This window comes from Nematolebias whitei, chromosome 13 (assembly GCF_014905685.2).
Source record: "Nematolebias whitei isolate Nwh7 chromosome 13, NemWhi1, whole genome shotgun sequence".
NCBI classification, from domain to species: domain Eukaryota; kingdom Metazoa; phylum Chordata; class Actinopteri; order Cyprinodontiformes; family Rivulidae; genus Nematolebias; species Nematolebias whitei.
In genome coordinates this window covers 8,771,472-8,791,346 of record NC_056510.1, presented here as the reverse complement: position 1 = coordinate 8,791,346, position 19,875 = coordinate 8,771,472, and the positions used below count along the sequence as shown (strand labels likewise).

General features: G+C 38.8%; 1 protein-coding gene across 1 annotated transcript in view; it reads right to left on the bottom strand.

Moving 5' to 3' along the window:
* tfpia (tissue factor pathway inhibitor a) overlaps window positions 1-19,875 on the bottom strand; it is a 38,531-nt gene that overhangs the window by 5,852 nt on the left and 12,804 nt on the right. The window contains exons 2-5 of the mRNA XM_037686292.1: window positions 13,043-13,246; window positions 4,793-4,969; window positions 4,180-4,257; window positions 376-435 (exon numbers count right to left, since the gene is read on the bottom strand). Coding sequence (XP_037542220.1) covers window positions 376-435; window positions 4,180-4,257; window positions 4,793-4,969; window positions 13,043-13,246 — 519 coding nt within the window. The remainder of the gene's footprint in view (window positions 1-375; window positions 436-4,179; window positions 4,258-4,792; window positions 4,970-13,042; window positions 13,247-19,875) is intronic.

The window sequence follows — 19,875 nt, the reverse complement described above, 5'->3', positions numbered from 1 at the left end:
ATCCATCCATCCATCCATCCATCCATCCATCCATCCATCCATCCATCGCAGCCTGAGCCGTTAGCTCTCTAGCGTTTCTTCATCTGCACCAGCTGAGTGAAGCGAGCGCGGACGCGAGGACTCGCTGTTGCAGTTCTTCAAAATTTAAAGCTTCAGTCAAAAATTATGTTATGAATATGAAAAAAAAAACGTATATAAGTTGCTTCAGCGTGGAAGTTGCAGATCTAGCAAATCAATGCAAAAAGCTGCAACTTATGCCAGAAAATATGTTAAATACAATACAGATCAGATTAACAGAGCTTTCTACTATATTAGTAAGTTAGAGTTTTTTATGTTATCCGGTGGAAACACTCGTCAGAAGTTTGATTTTCTTACCATTTAATGCATGACTGGAGTCATTTTGTTGCGCCACAGGTCCAGTTCTAGCCACGGTCCCTGCAGAACAAAAGTGGATCAACACATCTCTCATGTCACACTAAGGTGGGAACATTGATAAGAAAAAAAAAACAACACAGAGCTGTGATTGGAAAAGCAAACCCACCGGAGTAAGACGTTTGACTTTTCCAAAAGTTAATTCTTCCACTGCTTCACTAGTTCACGTTGAGTGAGGTTCTGTGGGAAGGTTATGAACAAGTACTATCTCACCTGTTGTAGATGGCTTTTGGAACAACCTCTTTTTAGAGAAATAAAGTTTATTTCTGACCAGATTGATGAGCTAACGACTAGTCCATGCAGACCTGATATCCCAAACGTTTTATTATTGTAATTGTTGGATTTGTTTGGACTAGAGAGATGCACCGATCCGATATTAATATCGGTATCGGCACCAATATCGGGAAAAATAATTCTTGATCAGGTATCGTGACAATGTGACCGATCCATAAGGACAAGAGCTGATTGCTGGTTTTATTTTTAAATATCTGCCAACCAAGCTATTGTTTTTTCCTCTAATTTCAGCTCCTTTATTATTTATTTTACATTATATTTAAAATTCCTGAACCATTTGAAAGGTTTGTTGAAGTTTGTTTTTTCATGTTTGACCATAAGTGTCAAGCTATTGTTTTTGTCAGTTTCAGTATCTTTATTATTATTGGGTGTTATACTCATATTTGCACTAACTGAACAACTTAAAGTTGTGTTGTTTTAACATGTTTGACCAAGCTTGTGAAACTATTGGTGTGTTTAAGTGTGTTGTACTGGTGCAGTTAGACCTGTCGCGATAAACAATAAATCAACTAATCGCCTGCACGACAAAAGGATCAACTCCGGTGCTCTTCACTGACCCCTCCCTTTCTTTTTGCTTTAAGATCTGTTTTAACCGTCCAAAATTGCGTTTTTGGATCGTTAAAAGCAGCTAAGCTAAGAAGCTAAGCTACGTGCTAAGCTAACAGGCCGACCTCTGGGAAAAAACCTCCATCTTGTCGAAGCTCCAAAATTCATGGTTGAAACCTGTGCTTTTGTGTAAAAAGTTGTTTTTCTCTGCAAAAATAAGCTGAGAACTTGCTTACTGATTTTTTTATTAAAAGCTTTATGTGACAAATGCTATGCTAAAGAGCTCAAACCACACTGAGCGTCCGCCATTTTGGGAATCGAAAAACGTAAAGAGACAGCCCGTGTCACGTCAAGGGGCCTCCCTCCCATTTTTCTTAAAGAGACACGCTGCTCGCTCCCTCACTATCCATCCTTTGGTTCAAACAGTCTTATACTTCCATCTGCTCATCAAAAAAAGTACTGCACACAAAATTAACCAACATTTATTCTTAAATTTTACAATAATTATTAATTATTGTCAAATTTCAAACAATATTATCGTTTATCACAATAATATCTGAGACAATTAATCGCCCAGCAAAATGAATTATCGTGACAGGCCTATGCAGAGTTTTCAATAAATTTGTAATTCATTTATGTCTGTGTTTAAAAAAAGAAATGTTTTTAGTTAATTCAGCACTGCTTTTCTGTATCGAATAGGCCGAAACTAAAACCCAAACATCTGTATCAGTATCGGAAGTGAAGAAAAAAGTGGATTGGTGTATCCCTAGTTTGAACTAGGCTTTAGCTCATCAATCAGGTCAGAATTGAACTCTTCTCCAAACTGAGTTTCTTCAAAGAGCTATCTGCAGCAGGTAAGATATTAGGTGGTTATAACCTTTCCACAGAACCTCACTTTGAAGGACTGAACTTTTGTTTTAAAGTTTGTTGATGGTTTTAGTGGTTCTAACGTTATAATGAGGTGATGGAAAATGTAAAAATATCTAAATAAGTAAGTGATATGGTGCAGCCCTGTTCTGACATGAAAAAGTTGATGGGATCCAGTGATCCGGTAAATCCAAGAAGACTCTGAGATGTGACATTTGCTCCTCGTCAGTTTGTATTTCTGGCAACAACCATTTTACAATCTGGTGAAGAGAGTTTGTAAATGAATTATGTGAAGTGATTTACCAAGCTTTCCACTATGCAGATTGTCCGATTATTTACAACCTTAAAAAAAAGGTCTTAAATTCAGGTTTGGCTGTTGCAGAACGCTTGAACACAACTGCACGGGAAGTGTTGAAGGAGGAAACTCCACTTCACTTGTTCAAACTCAAGTGGAAAGATGCTGTCAGAAGATGCTCATTGTTGAGATTTGTTTAAAATGTTGCAACAGACATTTTGTAAATAGCAACAAAAACAATTTGGATTATTAACACGAGACCAATGCTTTGTTTCTACTGCAGAAACCATTTTATGGTTATTGTTCTGTTTTAGCACCAGTTATTAGAAATTAGTCATAACATATATTAGAAGATTGACATAATAATATTGTTGACATATGGGAAGCCCGGGCCTCCTTTGGACAAGAGTACCCGTACAGCACATTATACGCCAATCAACAAAACATTATACAACAACCTATAGCAATGGCTCAGACAAGCAAAGAGCTTGTATAGCCTTTGCACTTGATATGTGACCTTGATTTGTGACCTTGACGTTGACGCTCTGTAATGAAAAGATTAAGTGACACTGTCTAGTGCTGGTACAACTGAGTATCAATGTTCGTCAAGTTTTCTCGAGCGAATCAGAACTTATGGCCAAAAAAGCAAATACCTTGTTTCAATTTTGACCTTGATTTCTGACCTTGACCTCAAAGATGAGGTGATGAAACGTGTACGCAACACTCTTTCTAGTGATGATGCACATGTGTATGAAGTTTAATTAAAATTTCTTGTGCGGATCAAACGTTACGGGCGGGACAATATAATAATAACAACAACAAAAAAACAACTATAACACTAATGATTAGAATACTACTACTACTGATAATAATAATAATTACAACAACAACAACAATAACAATAATAATAATAATGCGAACCACAAATAAAGAAACTTTGACTTTTTGACTTTGACAATAATAATAATTATAATACAGTAGTCCCTTGTTTATCACAAGGGGTTCCGTACTCTGACCCCCCCCCCCACTCCCCCATAAGTGAAAAACTGTGAAGTAGCAATAGTAGTACAAGTAGTAAGTAGTAGTTTATTTTGGTATATATATATCCACACTCTTGTAATATTCTAAACAATGTTTCTAAACTCTAAATGCTCTAAAAGAGCACAGCATGTCATGATCTCCTCTCTCTGCCACAGGCTGCACTCTCGGCCACGCCCACTTCTCCACTGCAGTGTGGAGATATGGCACGCTGCAGGATCTCCTGCAGCTGTGGGCTGCACACAGGTGCAGCAGGTGCTAAATAATTTAAAATAATTAATTTTGAATAAAAATTCCATGCCACTCATGCGGCTCATCCATCAATCAGCCAAATGAGTGTCATGTTCAATCTTACTTTGAAAAAACGCAGAAGAACAAGTCTGCGAAGTAGCAAGGGACTACTGTAATACTACTACTACTACTACTATTACAAATACTAATAATAATAATGATATAATAATAATAATAATAATAAAATAACAAGCCTGTTATCTCAATGGGATTTGCCCTATTAATTATAGAGTAATGATATATTAACATATTGACAGATCAGCATATTGAGATTTTAGAATATTGATAAATTGGTTTGGCAGTGAAAAAAATCATTATGCGTTCGTAATGGCTGTGCTTCTGAATAAATGGAATGCAAATTACATTTCCAAAGAGATACCCCATCACACAGGAAGTTAATTAATTATGATTTGTACCTGTTCTGATGGTGGGCTGCACGAAACTGACTCTCATGGCAGATTTTCCTCCGTTTTCTGCTGCTGCAGTCGGTCTCACTGAAAAGAAAGGGTTTGTAAAACATTTCATTTAAGATTATTTTTCCCAGCCTGCCATGTGTGCTGGACTGTAAGCAAATGTTCTTTAGCTTAAACCGTCTTAAAAAGCAAAGAGAGCGAGGTTAATTATTTTTCTAAAACAGAACAGGTTGTTGACAGAAACAGTTAGAGTCTGAGAGCTGCTCTTCATGCCTTCTGCCTCGCGCTTCGGTTTAGCATAATTGACTCTGCTTTGGTCAGCCGAACAGATTTAAGAGCCGAATGAAAGTGGAAAGTGATTTCATGCTCAGCTGACAATTCATCACAAAGGTACGGTAATTTCCTGCGGTTGGACAGTTTTTTCATGATGCTGCCTCTCTGAAATGTCTTTACAGTTGTCATGGAGAAACGTTGAACTGAAATTTCTAAAGCAAATGATGTGAAATAAATTAAACTTCTTCCTCAAAAAAAAAAAAAGGACCAGCTTTTGTGCCTTTTTTTATTTTTTTATTTTACCTGATTTAACAGTGCAGACAGTGATGCTACGGCGGCCTACCTGGGTTGGGACACTTGTCCTGGCACTTGGTCAGACTCCTGAAGTTGTTGGCGTTTCCAAAGCAGCCGCCGTAAAAGAACGGCTTGCACTGCTGAGTGCTGCTGTCAAAGAAGTAGCGCGAAACCAAACCTCGACAGGGACCCGGAGCCTCCGGTAAATGACACGGGCTCTTGTCATCTGAAAAAAACAAACAAAAAAAAACCCAACAATCTCTGTGATTATTAGGCTTCAGGGTCAGACTGTGATGTTTGTAAGTAAGTACCGGTACTAGTTTGTTAAAATTTTTATGAATAATTATGAGGTTTTTTTTTTTGTTCTTGTGCCATTATTTCCACTAGATGTGCTCTATGATCTTTGGTTCCTACTTTGAACACGTCACCTGTTTTCTATTAGTAATCAGCACACCTGCTCTCACTCACTAATTACTACTGTTTATTTTCTTCAGATCATTTTTTAGGTCTTTCTTAGATCCATCCATTTTGTTTTACGGGTTGCAGGGAGCCGTGTCTCTGTGTGAGAGGCGGGGGACACCCTGAACAGTTCCCAAGTCCATCACAGGGACACATGGAGACAAACAATCACTAACACATGCACCTAGGGACAATTTAGAGTTACCAATCAGCCTGACATGCATGTTTTTAGTCTGTGGAAGAAACCATAGTAACCGGAAAAAACCCCACACATGCACGGTGAGAACATGCAAACTCCACCCAGAAAGGTCCCTGGCTGGGATGCAAACCTGTGACTTTCTCGTTAAGAGGCGACAGCTATAGCCACTTCACATCAGCGCCACCCTCTTTGTCAACTCCTTCACGTTCCCGTGTCTCTTGTAGTGTTGTAGTACTCGAGACCACTCTTGGTTTTGAGACCGGTCTCAAGAACACTTTTTGATGGTCTTGTCTCGGACTCGAACATTGAGGACTCTGGATTTTATTTCAAGACCACAACTGTGGAAATGTCACTAAATTGCCAGAATATTGTCCAGTTTATTTGTCAACATCTTTGTTTTTATTGGATGCAAAATGTACCGATTCAAATCCAAGAGATAACGTGACTTAATGCTAAACACATGTTTTTTTTACCGCTGTCAGGCCCACCGCCTTTCACTCGCACGTGTCACCCCCAGTGTTGCCAGATTGGGTGGTTTTCATTCTGATGTTGCTGGGAACTCTGGAAAGATTTTTGTTGGATTGTTGCACTTTGCCACATATTGTTAAATGACCTTGGCTTGTACTGATGTGTGTTCATGTTCAAACAGTAAATATATGTAACAATATATTGATCGGGGAGATTTTTGTCTGATGTGGCGGTTTTTAACGGATTTTTGGGGCTGGAAAACCTCGACTCTATCTGGCAACACTGGTCACTCCAAGAACGTGAGAAGTGATTGTCTGGGCGTGGGATAAGATGTCATCCAAATCATCAGTTATAAAATTTTGCTATTTAAATCACAAAGAATATACTTGTAACAAATATCCATTTATCTAACTTTTTTGGTATCTATATCTACTACTTTATTGAAACCACTGTGCATATATAGTTACCCTTGGTCTTGAGTTTGGACTTATGAAGATTGTTTTGCCACTTTAGGTGTTTAAGACTTGGCATGTGATGAAACTTCTCCCAGTTTAACAGCTGTGTAATTTTATTGTTGAATTAAATGAAGTTAGGCCACTGAATGTCTGATTTCTTTATGTAGCTTTGAAAATTTATAAAAGCTGATGCATTCATTCAAAAGCAAACTTAAAGTTGCAGTATGTAACTTTTATTAAAAAAAATATATTTTTAATTTAATTTATTTTATTTGAGGTCTTGGTCTCGACTTGGTCACTGAACCTGAAAGTCTTGGTCTTGTCTCGGTCTCGGGTTAGGTGGTCTTGGCTACAACACTAGTCCCTTGCATCTTGCCTGTTTTGTAATCCAGGGTTTATTTTGCTTTTCAAGGTTTTTGAATACTCGGCCTCCTGCTCGTCGGTCAGGGTGAAGTACAAAATGCTGAAATGACAGTGTTGTTAAGGTTTCTTTATTTGTCATTCGCATCACATGTGGTACATGTAGTGAAACAAAATGGTGCACACAGGGTCCCAGTTTCATCCAACAAAAGTATAAATTGTAAAGAAAAACAGTAATAAGATCTAATATGAACTATATAAAACTGTTCAAATTAATGCTGGATATAATATATAATAATATTTTTCAATTATTGTTTTTTTTTTATTTGTTATTGATGCTTTTGTTTTTGGTGTAGTTAAAGGAATAATAATTGTTCATCTAGTATAATTAACTTAAATAGATACTATATTGATGGATAAATATGGGATTAGTTGTTATATGTATGGATTATACATGTAATGATTGAAAGATTATGTAAGAGGTTAAGGAGTGGGAATTTTGACAAGTTTATACTTCTACCCACTCCCTTGAATATGTAAAACAAAAAGTTTTGACATTATGCTTCATGCTATTTTTATTTTTTTTACATATTCAAAAAATAATAAACTAAGAAATATGCTGAAAGAAATATGCAAAGCTGACGGTGAAGGTCTGAGCTGCTGCGACCTTTTGGAGACTGACACTACTTAAAGTCAGAAGCATCAACTCAAACTTAACTCCGTTTCTCCAAACTCTGGTCATTCAAAAATAATCTGCAAAAGGTTAGATATTATCTGTTCAAATCTTTTCCACAGAGTCTCACATCAGAAGGTCAACAACGTTGCATTAAAGAAACAAAAAAGTAAAGCAAAGTCATGAAATGTCCCACGGTGGCGTGTCCAATTATTATTTGAATAACGACAGGTGGCGTTCTGACAGCTGCACAACAGCCAAACTCCTCAGAGAGGACCATGATTAAAATGTTACCACCGTAAAATCTAAGCAACATTTTCTGGGGTCGCTTTGACTGAAAAGCACAGAATAACCAGGTGTGTGAAAAGGTTTTAGGCCCGCTGTCTTTCTCCTGAGCAATGCGGGGATGAATAATTCAGAGAGAATATTAAAGACGAGCTGCGGCGTGTTCGGGTGAGAATTATCTGTCAGCTTTGTGCTGGTTGGGAATCACCGAGCGCATCATTTCAGGCTGCTGGCAGCTCTTCACAGAAAACCACAGAATCCAACTTCAACTTTTAAGAAGCGCTTCAGTTTTAGTCCAGAAAATATCAGAAACAGCTTTCATGTAGTGCGTGGGACAGATGAGTAGATTAAACAGAATTATTCTCCAAATTACGCACGCGTTGTTCGTTTATCTATCTGCTGTATTTTACACTTTATTGAGAGAACTCTTGAGTCAGCATTGACACAGCATTTATTTTATTTCTTGTATTATTTTTAGCATCCAACTACTTTTGTTCATTTAGTGCTATTTTAATATAACAATTTGCTACTTTTGGCTTTTATTGTGTGAATGTTTATGAAGCATTCACTTTATTGTGATACATTTTTCTTCCATAAGTTTTTCGGCATCTTCTTCGTTCTACACTTTTTGTGCTATTTCAACAAATCATAAATCAAAACGTTCAGCTCTTTCAGGACAATCCTGCTATGACTTTTGGTATTGGTGTAACTTTAGCTTTTTGAAATATTTAGCCTTTTCTGCCATTTTTTTCCTCATAGAAAATTAACTGAGCTCATTTTACATGCTTCAAATGTTTAGATGTGTTGACAACCTTTTACTGCTCCTTTCACATTCTGTTCTGGTTCAGCTTCTTTCAGCTTCCTTTTGCAAATTGAGACTTTTTTTTTCAGCTACTTTCAGCAGTTTTTTTCAGCTGTTTTGTGCTCCTTTCAGATTTTTTCCGTCAACTACACATCTTCTTTAAACTTCTTTCTGCTAATTTCAGCATGTTATGCTCCTTGCAGCTTATTTATGCAAGTTTCAGCTTTTTCTGCTATTTCAGATACTATTTAGCTGTTTTTATGCTAATTTTAGCTTTTTCAGCTGAATCCACATTTTCTTCCACTCATTTACACTTTTTAAAGCCTAATTCAGAAAATAAATTACTCTCTCCACTTCCTTCTGGTAATTTAAGCTTCTTTCTATCTTTTTAGCTACTTTTAAGCATTTTGCTAATTTCAGCTTCTTTCAGATAATTTCCACTGCTTTATGCTCATTTCTGCTTCTTTCAGCCTAACTGGGCAAACACGTGTTCTTTCTGCCTTTTTCTGCTAATTTAAGCTTGTTCTACCTTTTCAGTTATATTTTGAGCATTTTTTTAGCTGATTTTAGATGTTTTCAAAGAAATTTAAGTTTTTTTGTGGTAACTTCTGCTACTTTCAGCCTAATTAACTTCTTTCTAATAATTTCAGCTTGTTATGCTTCTTTCAGCATCTTTCTACTAGTTTCAGCTACTATTTAGTTGTTTATGCTATTTTTAGCTCTTTTAGCTAATTCCACATTTTTAGCTCATTTCAGCTCTTTTCACTTCCTTCTGTTACAAAGTAGTTTAAGCTTCCTTCTGCTTTTTCAGCTATGTTTCAGCAATTTTTTTGTTGCTAATTTCAGCTTTTTAATAGCTATTTTCATAATTTCTGTGCTCATTTGTGCTCATTTAAACCTAATTCAGCAAACATATTTTCTTTCTGCTTTCTTCTGCTAACTTAGGCTTGTTCTTCCTTTTCAGCTAAAATTCAGCATGTTTTAGCTAATTTCAGCTGTTTTTCAGCAAGTTAGTCTGCAACAAGCATTCACACTGCATTTTTGCAGGAATTTCAATTTTGCTAGTTTCATTTTTTGTTAGTTTTACTTTTTAACTAGTAATTAGTTACTTTTAGCAAAAGTAACAAACAAGTCGCCTCCCGACTTCGAGCAGAACTCGTGGTGGTTTCAGTAAAACATGGAGAAATAAAGCCCGTCCAGCTAAAGGGGAAAAAAATGTCAAGACTTCAAGGTTTTTGACCTTTTCAGCGAGCATTTATGTTTCTCTGACCATGGCACTGGGACAGAAAATAAAAATCAGCTTCCAGTCTTTATGGAGCCTAGCGTTAGAAATAAATGTCAAAGATTTAATGTTGACTCTGTGAAGTTCATAAAAAATATACAAGAACAAAACAATCCAAGCTGAACTGAAGCCAGAGTCACCGAGAAGCAAGGAGAAGATTAAAATCCTAAAAGTATGACTCAGTTTTAGTCAAACCTGTCGGGACGTGCTGTTAGCTGTTGTTTTTCCCCAACAAGGAGCTAAAAAAGCCTCAAACTGGTTTGAGTTTTACCATCACATCTGACAAGCCCATCCAAACACTTATTTCTTGACCCTTTCAGCTCATCTGGACAGATTTAATAAGCTGACAGGAGCCGTTGAGGCACGACCCGTGAATGCTAATTCCCCCCGCAGTCCCTCGGTCTGGCTGCATAATGCACCTGATGGCGTCCAATCAGAAGGTGAAGGTCGCTGTTTGACACCGGCAGAAAGCTCTTTGTCATTTTACAGAATAACGTGGCGTCACATCGTGTTGCTGCTCTGCTCGCACGAGCGTAACGCACACTGACCAGACACGTCTCTACGAACACACGCGCGTCTGTTTTATTCTTGTGCTTGCTCGTTCCGCCCACCTGAACGCCTCTGCAGGGCAACTGGTCTTAGTGGGAGATAACGGGAGTCCAACGCACGAAGGGCTAATTGTTGCTTTGAATGCTTTTCGACACAACGGTTTTCAGTTTAAAGAAAAGCTTCACTCGGCCAACCATTGAGATCCTTTTACATCCAACCCTATAACAGAGGAAGCAGAACCCCCCCCCCCCCCCCAGTTTACATTCCTTCTCCCTTTCACTCTTGAGTCATCCTCAACTGCTTTCCCAAAGATATCAGATGTTAAACTTCAGTCTTGTGCTCAGAGGCTGCAGTGTTAATCCAGCTCGTTGCCTCGGTCACGCCATGCTCCAAAGGAAAGAAAGCAAAACAAACCAACAAAAAAAAAATGGGGGTAAAGCGTGTCGGCACCTGCAGCATTCGGCGCCGATGGGAGTTGAGCTTTAGCAAGAAGAGGTGAGTCAAATTTTCCACCTGGGTTTTAAAAAAGACTAAAAAAAACCAGAACAAATATGAAACATTAAGTGCAAAAACATCGCTGAGCTTTAACTGATGATGGCCTGAATCCGTAAAACCGTGCACTGGACTCAAATATAAGTTGCTGATTACGTATAGGATGTTCAATAAATCTCCAAAATGTGATGAACTAAAGAAAAAATCTGAAGTATCTTTCATGAGACGATAACAACAAGAACTAATGAAATGAAATAACGAAAAACGTCTTTATGCATCAAATGTCTCATGACCTGCTAGAGAGTTGTAGAGATCAAATAAACACCTTTTATCCAAATTTAAATTAAAATCATTGCATTGCACTGCCTTCAATGCCTCAGTTTTAAACTATGACCCTTTTTATGTATAAAAATGATGGAGTTACGAACAGTTTGATCAAATCTATCTGATGCGATCAGCTCTCAGAGCATGAGACGTAAATAACTCTCAGTTACTAACACTTTAACATTTTTATCTGTAAAACTGACGGAATTACAGCTTCTTTGTGTTTGCTAAACAACAATAAGCTGAGGCGGCCATCTTTAGTTGTAGATGTACAGTAGTCCCTCATTTATCGTTCTCTGCCACCTACCATTGCTCTGAGCCACGCCCACTTCTCCGCTGCAGAGTGGGGATCATGACACGCAGCAGGACGAAGCTTCTCCTTCAGCTGTGGGCTGCACACAGGTGTAGCAGGTGCTAAATAACTTTAAATAATTCATAAAAAAAATCCATGCCTATCGTGCGGCTCATCCATCAATCAGCCAATTGTGTGTTATGCCCAATCTTATTTTGAAAAACCGCGATAGAGCAAGTCTGCGAAAAACGAACGGTGAAGTAGCGAGGGACTACTGTACATCCAATGTTTGCTTTCTGAGAGGCTTCGCTAAAAATCCGTCCAGTGATTTGTTGGATATTTCGCTAACAAATAGGGTTGGTACCAACAGCTAGTTTGAGGCAATGACATCTTGCACGATGTTCAGTGCTCAAAATATGTGTTGGGTGTGAATCTCAGCTACTACCACAACGTTTTAGCTCAAAATGTGTGAAATTTATTGACTCGTAGCGTTTGCTGTCTGTGACTTATAAACAGTTTTTTTTTTTTAAATCAATATATATTTATGTAGATAAAAACATATTTGAAGGTGAAAAAAGTATTTTTCCCACTTAATTTGACATTAATTTCTGGGGCGCCTTTCATCACTTTAAACATGGATAAGCGTGTTTTTTGTTGCAGTGGTTGTGGCAGCCATCTTGAATGAGTTGTAGTTGTGCATCCAATGATTACTTTATCTCTTTCAAATATGTTCCCTGGTTCATAAAATATTTTGCTAACACATTATATATTTAAGAGTGGTGGCTGTGGTAGCTTGGTGGTCAGTGCCAGGTTCTTGTAAGCCTGAAGTTGCGGGTTTGAGCCCAGGTTGCGTCAGAAAGGGCATCCGACGTAAAACATTTAACAAATCTGAGCGAGTTCGCTCTCTGTGGCGACTGCTGCATAAGGGAGCAGCCAAAAGAAACTTATTATTATAAATTTAAGAGTGTTTGACTATACGAGGGGGCCAGTCAGCATATTTATAGAAGTGGGCATTGCCCCCTTTGTACCCCCTTGGTTGTGCCCCTGTCTATTTCTAAAATTAAAATGCCCTGTTTTAAATAACATGCTTAATGTGTTCAACTGTCTACTAGCACGTAAATCTCCTCTCCTAACTTTTCTTTGAAAGCCTGAAATGCAAGAATAAATGTCAAAAACAAATAACGCCATGTCAGTAAAACGAGAAGATAAATAACGCTGGTCGGTCCGTTTTAAAAACACCTTCTCGTGTTGAGAGTTTGAACACTCCGTCATAAATCACAGTTAATTAATCCGCTTCCAGTTTATCAGCAGTTTAATGTTGATCAGCTACAAATAACAAGACGGACGACCGTCTTTAGAAGTTTCTTGTTTTCCAAAAACTGTAAGAATTAATGTCCTGGCACCACTCTGTGTTCGCTGCGTACCAGAAAATAACTCTGACGCCTAAGGTGACAATAAAATCTAATGAACAGTCCTCAAAAACAAAATGATCATTTACCTACATTACACAGCAAAGCTTTAATATCTTGTTTTTATGATATTTATGCTAACTACCTTTTTCTCTTTTGTACCAGGAGGTCAAATATCTTAATTTATAGTGTTTTTAATCAAAACTCTGTAAAGATTTGGTAAATCTGTGCGTCGACGGGTCCGGCTCACCTGAGACGATGCACGATTCCTCGCACTCCTCCCGGGTCTCAAAGTTGTTGTCGTTTCCTCCGCAGCCTCCGTACTCGAAGAGCTCGCAGCGGCCCGTGTTCACGTTGAAGAAAAAACGCTCCTTGATGGCCTTGCACGGCCCCGGCTCGTCTTTCAGGGCGCACAGCTCGTTAAAGATGAGCGGCTCCGGTTGGGATCTGTGCCCTGCGGCGGGTAAAAAAGAAGCAAAACTTTAAGCGTTCTTTTAAGTTGAAGGATCGTTTCTGAAGAAGTCACGGCACAGACTTGGACCCAAACCTTCAGACATGGAGCAGAGGAGTTTCATGTCTGTGCAATTTAACGTGAGTTTTAAACCATTCTTGTTTGTCATAAAAAGCCAGTGATCAGTTGGTTGCCACAGCAAATTGACTTTACTGAACCCATACATTTCTATAACTCAGCCATTTTTACAGACGTGGAGCTAAACTCATGACATCTTAAGCCATAAGCTCTCATTGATTTCTCAGATCACACTATTGGTCGATTCTCTTAATTATCTCTCAGATCGGAGTCAATGTGTTCAACATAATGGTACTTCTTCCAGCTATTTATCAGTCAACAATGGTGTACCGCAAGGCTCAGTCTTAGGTCCCACCCTCTTCACAATCTACATAAGTAATGTAGGTCAGATCATTCCTGATGCATCCTTACATTTCTATGCCAATGACACATTTGTTTAGTGTCGAGCTAAATCAGTTGCTAAGGGTTTTCAGCTCTTACAGTCTCTATTTGACATCATCCAGTCAGATTTGTTCCATCTCAAACTGGTGCTAAATGCTGATAAAACCAAAGGGATGTTGTTTTCAAACAGGAAGTTGGAACCAGCAGTCCTTCCTTCTATCTTATCTACAAATGATGTTCCTATTGAAGTGTGTCGATTCTTACAAATTGTTATGAGCCTGGGGCACACTGGCCTTACTGTTTTGTCCTTTGGACATGTTTTGGGTTTTTATTGGCTAATTAGCGTTTAATTGTTTTGGGCTGTGGTTTGTTCCACCTTTCCATAAATAGGCTGGTTTCAGGGCGCTCGGCTTCTTAGACTCCCACATTTATGAGCTGCCTCTCACAGGCTCACTGTTTTTTTTGTTTTTTTTTTAACCCTAACAGGCTCCCTGTTATTATTTTTTTTCTTGGCCTCTCAGAAGCTCTCTCCCTTTGGGCTCATTTTTTGTTTGACTGCTCTGTGGCCGCCCTTCGATTTCTTTATTTTTGAACTTTGTTCACCACCTTGGGTTTTTTTTTTCAGTGAAGGTATATTTAGTAAATTTTTTGTATATTTTTTGTAAATTTGGCCTGGTGGGACCGGTTGTCCTGTTTTCAACCTTTTCTTTTGCTGCAGGTGTTTTTTAAGGGTTCTTGTAGTCTGGTACCCAGCGGCTTCAACGGCCCTGTATAGGGTTGGCCCACTGTGGTACCTTTTTGTTCTGTTTGACCGACTCACCAGGTCCATCTTTCAGTGGACACTTTGGGTTTTATGTCATTTTGGTGGACACAGGTGTTGGGGGTTCTTCGTCTTTTTTTTCCTAAACAGGAAGCTGTTTTTTAATAAATTGAATGTTGAACGTGTCCTCCTTTTAATGTGTTGTGTTCTTGGTGGACGTAACACAAATGTACTTGGGAATCTTGGTTGATTCACACCTCTTTATAAGCCTCATGTTGAAAACTTAGTAAAAAAAAAAAAAATAATAAACTGGGTTTCTTTTTCAGAAATAGATCCTGTCTAACTCTTAATGCTAAGAAACTCCTTGTAACTGCAACTTTCCTTCCCTCCATTGGCTACGGTGACATTATTTACATGAACACTCCTACAAGCACCCTGCAGATGTTGGATTCTGTCTATCATGGTGCGCTAAGATTCATAACTGGCTGTAACGACCGTACCCATCACTTCACCCTGTATTCACTGGTTAACTGGACATCATTAACTTCACACAGACTCTGTCACTGGTACATTCATCCATTATCTTTTACCCACTTATTCCATTTTGGGTCACGGGGGTCGCCGGTGCCCATGTCCAGCAATCACTGTGCGAGGGGCGGGGTACACCCTGAACAGGTCACAAATCCATCACAGGGCCACATGGAGACAAACAACCATTCACTGTCTCTCTCTCACACCTAGGGACAATTTAGAGTTACCAATCAGCCTAACATGCATGTTTTTGATCTGTGGGAGGAAACCGGAGTACCCGGAGAAAACCCACACATGCACAGAGACCATGCAAACTCCACCCAGAAAGGCCCCTGGACCAGGATTTGAACTGGCAACCTTCTTGCTGAGAGGCAGCAGCTCTACCAGTTGCGCCACCATGCTGCCCACTGGTACATGTTCACCTTTAAATCACTTCTTGGTCTGTTGCCTTCATGGACCTCCTCTTACATGTCACTTTTGTCAGTGCAGCTACAGCGTGCGCTCCCAAGACATCATTACCTTTTAAAGTATTTTATACTGTTTTATAATGTAGCATGTTTTATTTAGTTTTATATCACTTCTTTTATTTACTTTTCCGTTCATATGCTTTTATATGAATGTTTATTGCTGTGTGTCCCTCATATGTGTTTGTTTAAAACTGGTTTCTCTTGTAAATGAGTCCTCATGGCAAAATGAGACTAACCTGTATAAATAACGGTTGAACGACTAAAGTTTGGTGTGGTAGTAGCTGAGAGTCATCCTCTACACATACTGAGCAGATGCCTCATACAACTGCTGGTTTAAAATATGCAACACCTCCAATATTAACAGTGTTTTTGCATTTTAAAATACCTCGTGCACATTCGTCCGGGTTTATTTTTTGGGCTGTGAATAAAAGCTTATCGGTGAACAGCCAGCAGAAGGCCCAACGGAGGCGGGAGGCTGCTGCAGGGAGAAAACCGAGCCAAGGCGTTGCAAATTTCCCAGCGTGCACCACACAGCAGCACTCTGAACTGCAGCAAATCGGTTCATTTACCACACAGGCTGAGAGAGCTGTGTTAGATGATCAGAGCTGATATGAAAGACACGTTTGGTCTCTTTGCTGGAACTCCGAGATCATATCGGCCGTCCACGTAGACACAGAACAGCTCCCTAATGTCAGAATTGATCTTTTTTCCCTCCCGTTTAGAAAAAGTTCAGCTGCTCTGAAAACGAGCGTTGCGAATGTTGAGCCAGTATCTGAGCGAGCAGCAGGGAGGAGCTTCTCTCGGCCTTCGTCTCTGTTGTTTTTTTTTAGGTCAGCCCTCGGTTCTCCTCACCCCCTCTCAGATCTCTGTCCTGAGCTGCAAACGGTCAACACTCAACACTCAAAGTGGTTAAAATGTCCCTAAAGCTAATGATCTTGTGTAATAAAGCAGACGATATGGGGGAGTTATCCCACATAGCAAAATGTAACGCTTTATTCATACAATGCATATTTGAACGTGCATTATGGTTAGATTCAAGATGTGAGAACAAACAACTTAAAAGTCACATTTCTCTCAAACTAAGCACTCGTTTCAAACCCTGCAGAGCGTTATATCATTCGGCTGATGTGCCATTTCTGTTTATGTCTCTTTCTAGTAACGTGCATGAAATTCAAAACCAATATGAAATATTTGCCCGTACATGTTGATGGGATTGTTGCAAACTGAAAAACGAGCCCTTTTTTTAAGAGCTCTACAGCTCAGACCACGTCAGAAACATCCTTTAGAGCTTAAACTGGTCACAGAAACCTGGACTTTACGACTGAACGGGTATTTTAAAACCTTTTAAGGTTTTTACACAAGCACTGTTTATGTTGGATGATTTTTAATGAACATTTTACCACAAAATGATCAACTCAGAGGGTGATCATGTCACTTACATTTGAGCTGTCAGAACTTTCCAAAGATATACAAACTTCTTTACATTTTTAAATGTTTTTTGTTGTTTTCTTTCACTCAGTGTTTCTCTCACTGCTTTAAGATTTATGTTTTTTTGTTGTTGTCATAATTTAAAATGTGGAGCGAGCACACCCATTGACTCCCATTATTTTTTAAATCTGATTTTCTCTTCAGCCTGTCATCTCAAACACAAAACACTCAAAATAAATGAACTAGAGAAATTGCTTTTCCTGCAAAAATACACTGTGAATGCTTACGGCAGAAGAACTTGTTGAAAAACAGCTGCAATTAACTAAAAACTGGCTGAAAGGTAGCTGATATGGAAGAACAAGCCTACGTTAGCAGAAGAAAGCAGAAGGAACATTTATTTGTTGAATTAAGTTCAAATAAGCAAAAATGAGCACAAAATTAGGAAACTGGCTACAAAAGCTGAAATTAGCAAAAGAAATAGCTGAAAAGTAGCTGAAAATTCAGAAAGAAGGTTAAAGTACCAAAAGCAAGTGGAAGGAGCTGAAATGAGTTACAAAAATTCAGAATTAGCTGAGAAAGCTAAATTTAACACAAAACAGCTAAAAAGTAGCTGAAATACAAGAAAAAGCTAAAACTAGCAGAAAAAGCCGAAAGGAGCATAACAAGCTGAAATGAACAGAAACAAGTTATTTAGGTTAAAAGTATCAGAAAGTTACCACAGAAAACTTGACTCTAACAGCTGAAGTTAGCAAAGAAATAGCTGAAAAGGAGCCTAAAAAGCAGAAAGAAGTTTACCGGTAAATTACAAGAAGGAAGTGGAAAGAGCACATTTTTGCTGAATTAGGCTGAAAGAAGTTAAAAAATGTGGAATTAGCTGAAAATTTATGTGAGCATAAAAACAGCTAAATAGTAGCTGAAAAAGCTGAAACTTACAAAAAATAAGCTGAAAGGAGCATAAGAAGCTGAAATTAGCAGAAAGAAGTAAGAAGGAGCACAAAAATGTTGCAGTTAGCATAAAGAATCTGAAAGGAGCACAAAACAACTGGAATTAGCTGAAAGTAGCTGGAAAAAGTCTAAATTTGCACAAGGAAGCTGAACGAAGCTGAACCAGAACAAAATGTGAAAGGAGCAGTAAAAGGTTGTAAACATATCTAAAGATCTGAAGGATGTAAAATGAGCTCAGTTCATTTTCTATGAGGAAAAAAATGGCAGAAACACTAAATATTTCAAAAAGCTAAAGTTGGACCAATACCAAAAGTCCTAGCAGGATTATTCTGATAGAGCTGAATGCTTTGATTTATGATTTGTTGAAATAGTTTGAAAACTGCGGGACGAGAAACGCACCAATAAACATACAGAAGAAAACTGGATCACAATAGAGTTAATGCTTCATAAACACCATTAAATGTAAAGCTACCAAAAGTCTGTGTCCACTTACTGTTGAACTGTTTTTGGACAATATGTATGTTCTCATGACGACAGTTTGAGGCTCACTTTCTAGTTTGCGTTTCTGTCAGCCTGTCCGATGATGAGTTACTCTGTTACAGCAGTTTCTTATAATATTCCATCATGGCCGCCCCCATAGATTCTGTGTAAAATGAGCAATTTTGTCTTGACTAGAACTTTTAGGTTGACTAGTTGAAGAAAAGCCGCTGCAGAATTTGATATTCAAAGTCCCAACAAATAATCTGTGGGGGGAAACAGGAAGAGTCTTTATAACCTTGAGATGTAGTCTGACTCTTACATAAGTAAGTCCTGAAATTATTTTGGGGCTTTAAAGAAATAAATCAGGCAGCATCTGCAAAGCCAGCCTTCAAGCTGTCTTCAGGAACGTTCTAGTTATTCTCATCTAGACGTGACTGAGAAGCTGAATAAATAAGTTTTCCATCGGATGACGTCCTTTAGGAGAACTCACCTTCCAGCTCAGCCGTCACAAAACCCTTTCTGTCCTCGGCTACAATCCTGCAGCGGCTCGTGACCTGACACCACGAGGACACTCGTCATTTTCCTTCATTGTGTCAGCCTGGGTGGAAATCCCCTCTTCTTTCAGCTGCAGACCAGATCTTTTTGAATGTGATGAATTAAATATAAACTGGTTTGGTAATCATGTCCTGAACGTCAACAACCATTTAGAGAAAATACAGACATTTACTCTTTTTCTTATCGATTAAACGCTTTAAGCTCCATATAGCTGCAAGACAGCAGCTCCTTTAGAATATCATCGACGAGGACGTGCATCGCACCGATGGGTTTTTGTGAAAGTTGTTTAAATAAGACGGTTCAATAAGGAGGGATTTGTGTGGTTGACAAGAGGACAGAAAACAACGCCTTATTGATTTCTGCTCATCCTGTCCGAGGCGGGCCGCAGCACAATCAGCAACGTGTTCCTCGATCATCATTCAGACAACACGGTGATCCAAGCAGAAGACAGCAGGAGCTACTTTATTACATCCTGTTTGGGAGAAAACCCCAAAATGGAGCGATTGTGCACACTCATTTCAGATCCATCATGCTAATGCTAATGTTTTCATCAGCTATTAAAGGGTTACTGCGGGGCATTAACAAGCATTACATTTGAATCTCAGTGGCATTAAATATTTCTCATTAGTTTCAGAGAAATAAGATGAGATGAGTTTTGGAAATCGCTCTTGAGGGGATGTCTGCTCTGTATCATTGCTGTAATGTTCGTCGGTCGGTGTGCGATTGTTAAAAAAAAATCACGCCCTGGAGGGAAAACAAAAAGTCAGAAGCAGAAACAAAACGGGTTTTTTTGTAAATTCCATCTGAAGTGGCTGGAAGACGAGGTCAGGATGGTGAAGGATTTTAAAGTACAACAAATAAAATCTTCAGCGTGAGTTGAATGAAAATGGTACGAGACAGACGTCCGTCATGCATTCGCTCTACGTTAACCCAGCCGAGTTCTGCTCCACCCCTTTTAGTTCTACGATGCTCGCTTCATCAAGAACTGAAAGGAAAAGTGTGCGCAC